The sequence below is a fragment of the Sinocyclocheilus grahami genome, unplaced genomic scaffold (genome assembly GCF_001515645.1).
Source record: "Sinocyclocheilus grahami isolate Dianchi unplaced genomic scaffold, SAMN03320097.WGS_v1.1 scaffold18121.1, whole genome shotgun sequence".
NCBI lineage: Eukaryota > Metazoa > Chordata > Actinopteri > Cypriniformes > Cyprinidae > Sinocyclocheilus > Sinocyclocheilus grahami.
This window is the reverse complement of record NW_015516964.1, coordinates 2,356-3,990: the sequence shown is the minus strand read 5'-3', so window position 1 is coordinate 3,990 and position 1,635 is coordinate 2,356. Positions and strand designations below refer to the sequence as shown.

General features: G+C 38.5%; 1 protein-coding gene across 1 annotated transcript in view; it reads right to left on the bottom strand.

Moving 5' to 3' along the window:
* Positions 1-341: 341 nt before the first annotated feature.
* The window catches only part of LOC107579558 (cation-independent mannose-6-phosphate receptor-like), a gene marked incomplete at its 5' end in the record, with an annotated part of 3,179 nt that continues 1,885 nt past the window's right edge, over positions 342-1,635 (bottom strand). The window contains 4 exons of the mRNA XM_016265376.1: positions 342-347; positions 412-587; positions 748-891; positions 1,001-1,174. Coding sequence (XP_016120862.1) covers positions 342-347; positions 412-587; positions 748-891; positions 1,001-1,174 — 500 coding nt within the window. The remainder of the gene's footprint in view (positions 348-411; positions 588-747; positions 892-1,000; positions 1,175-1,635) is intronic.

Below are 1,635 nucleotides of genomic sequence, written 5' to 3'. Positions count from 1 at the left end.
TTCATTACTTCAGTGTCACATGATCCTTCAGAAATCTTTCTAATACGCTGATTTGCTGCTAAAGAAACTTATTTCTTCTTAATATAAATGTTGAATAGAGTTGTGGTGCTTAATATATATTTTTTTCTCCAAATATTGGTTTCAAGTTACTTGAAAAAGATTACTTTTTTTACTTGCAGCAACAAGGTTACATAAATCCTGTGCAGCTACATAATGATTCATTTTAGTTTTTTTTTTAATATTATTTAACTATAAACATTTATAGACATTGCTATCACACTGTGAATCTCAAGATAGATTATAGTTTATATGTACATATCCAGTCATGACACCAATTTGCTCTATATCTGTGGAAAGTGCCATGGATAAAAATTTATTTGCACTTAAGAGAGAAACTATGCACTTGCTTACAGGACTGTCATCACACTGGAAGATGATTCGTGTGGAGTAACGTCCTAAACCGCACTTGTCCCCATTCAGATAAACAATACTGATGGAGCCATCTGCCGCTGCCTGCAGGCTGGACTGCACGTATCCCAGATTTACACCTCTGCCTTTCAGCTGGCCACATGCCCCAATTGCTCCAGCTGCCAACAACATATTAGTTTACTGTGCGGCCATTCAGACCAGCACTACTGCTCCAGCTCTTGGTTGGTGTTACAAACAGAAAATTAATCTCAAAGTACCAGGCTAAAAACAGGAAGACATTTCAAAAGAGTCTGTGAATATCGGTCCAGAGACACTTACCAGGGCAGCCCTGGACACGAGGCAGCGGTTTACACACACTGATGTAAAACTTTTGAAAGCGGGCCTGATCTGAGGTGTCCAGAGGAACGTAATACTCGTCATCCAGACTGAGGTCACTCAAGTCATACTCTCTACCTTGTAAATCTGGAAATGCAAGACAGCTTGAGTTTGGTAACAAAATGGTGATAGTAATGGTGCAGAAAATGACACCCTTCAGCATTAAAAGCATGTTTTTGTGCACAGGAAAGCTTACCCGTGACTTGGCAATCCACAGGAGCAGGTTCACAGGCTAGCGCAGTGGAAAGCTCGAAGAACACATCGTGGGTTACGTGTGTAGTTGTGCCCAGCTCTTCCTGTATAAGCCTCAGAGAGGGTGGGTTGGCCTTCTGGTCACACACAAAATTTATGATGAAGGTGTCTTCGGTACCTACAGTACAGATGGGAAACAGGGTAAAAAATGGATTCAGTCCAGGGCGGAACAATGTCAACTTTATGCAAGACTCTAGAATACTTGATTCCGATTGGACAGTCTTGGCATTCAAAGATTTATGCATTATGATCCTAAACCATATGTTGGACCGCTGTCCCTGGCAATTCATTTCCTGCAAAGCTATGCTAGTTTTGTCACCTTTCTATCACCCTAACATGATCATGTAAGGTACAATGAAATACAATACTACATACACTACCATTAAAAAATCTGGGGTCAGTAAGAATTATTATTATTTTTTAAAGAAATTAATATAAATTGATCAAAAGTGACAATAAAGACATGTTACAAAAGATGTCCATTACAAATAACTGCTTGCTCTTTTGAATCCTGAAAAAAATAAAATAATTAATATATATATATAAATCGGTTTCCACAAAAATATTAAGCAGCAAAAC